The 1,580-nt window shown below is 44.1% G+C and overlaps 1 protein-coding gene across 1 annotated transcript in view; it reads right to left on the reverse strand.

Moving 5' to 3' along the window:
* Window positions 1-303: 303 nt before the first annotated feature.
* The window catches only part of osbp2b (oxysterol binding protein 2b), a 33,255-nt gene continuing 31,978 nt past the window's right edge, over window positions 304-1,580 (reverse strand). The window contains exons 12-14 of the mRNA XM_019860412.1: window positions 871-1,055; window positions 556-776; window positions 304-311 (exon numbers count right to left, since the gene is read on the reverse strand). Coding sequence (XP_019715971.1) covers window positions 304-311; window positions 556-776; window positions 871-1,055 — 414 coding nt within the window. The remainder of the gene's footprint in view (window positions 312-555; window positions 777-870; window positions 1,056-1,580) is intronic.

Genomic DNA, 1,580 nt, shown 5'->3' on the forward strand with positions numbered 1-1,580 from the left:
TGAATATTATTCTTGCCCAGTGTTTTGTTTCTGTTATTTTAGTTTAAATTCACATGCCTGTTTAAAGGGGACTTATTGAAAGGAGCCCTCGTTTTTTGTAGTAAAGTGTTATATACAGTATAACAAAGAGAGGTTTGTTCTTTAATTTTACTCCTAATTTTTTTTTTTTATATCTTTTTTTCCAGTGCGCCATCCGCATTTGTTTAGTTTGAGTTAAAAAGAAGACAATGGATAATAATAAAATGTTCGAATTAAGGCAACAAAATGAAATGATTTTCATTCACCGGGAAATAATCGGCCGTGTTACGTTCCTACTTTTGGAGAAACATCAACATGTATGAGTGTGGGGGTCCCCTCGTGATGTGACAAAAGGGTTCGGGGGTACACAAGACAAAAAAGGTTGGCAACCACTGGTGTCATCCCCCTGATGGCTGGGGTGGATCACTGAGATCCACCCTTTGCTACCTCACCTATCACAGCCCAGCTAAGTAAATGGGGGGTGTATCGATCTTGTAGGCCATATTATTTAGCTCAATCATTTTTTTTTTCCCATACCTTCATCCAGAGCATCAGAGGCCTCCGCTTCTCTCCTCCTCCTCACGGCTCTTTGTTTCTCTTCTAACCTTTGTTTCTCTGAATTGGCTTCGTCCCATCGCCCATCTTCCATCAGCCTCTGGTCTGGCCTCAGACGACTGTCGGTCACACCAACTCCGTCTTCTGGCTCGTTCAGGGTCAGCGCCAGCGCTGAGAAGTAGTACATGTTCTCAGCATTCTCTCTAGGAGGAAAAATAGAAAGAGCAGCATGTTGAATTGCTCACTAAAAGTGAAGATTCAGTGCGGCTTAATGAGACTCATGAGAAATGCTCTTACGGGGGAGAATACTTCTTCCACAAAAGTTTGGGGGGCAAGGTCTGGTAGATGGTCTTCTGCTTGCCTTCTGATCCACTCCCACCCCGGCTGCTCTGAATGATCTTGGCACTCTCAATTTTCTCGTCCCACGTACCAGACAGGATGTAATGAGCTTGGCCAACACAGTCAGCCACCACACCTGTTACCTGGAATGACGAAAACAGATATCTCGCTTTTGACATGTATAAATATCATCAAAGAGGAATAACACATGTACAGCAAGTTATAGAATGAGATCAATAAAATCGAACTGTATTACACTCATCAGACTTTTTATTGGGTATTATGGCCAATCTAAGTTACAATGCAAGAGCTGTATCAGGTCTGTCTCTGAAAAAGAAACGTTGAAGAGTTATTTTACGTAATGTAGAGTATGCGTGTATACAGTTTTGACCAGTGACTGTAGCTGTATTACAGCTCTTTTCAAAATTCTCATGAAGCTGTCAGTATTCTCCAGCAGGCGTCAGTTTCACACAAAATCATCACTCGGGCTACTACGCCATGCATCATAGTGTTGTCAGCATCTTGCCTGCCCTATCCTCCGGGGTGACTGGTTCACCGGTCGCATGCTACTACCACTCGCAATTGGTGGCTAACCCCATTGACGGGTGGTGGGGCTTCTTGCTTTCCTTGGGGAATTGGGGGAGGGACAGTGGTGGTTGGCGGGGGGG

Source organism: Hippocampus comes, unplaced genomic scaffold, assembly GCF_001891065.2.
Source record: "Hippocampus comes isolate QL1 unplaced genomic scaffold, H_comes_QL1_v1.1 scaffold147, whole genome shotgun sequence".
Lineage (NCBI taxonomy): Eukaryota > Metazoa > Chordata > Actinopteri > Syngnathiformes > Syngnathidae > Hippocampus > Hippocampus comes.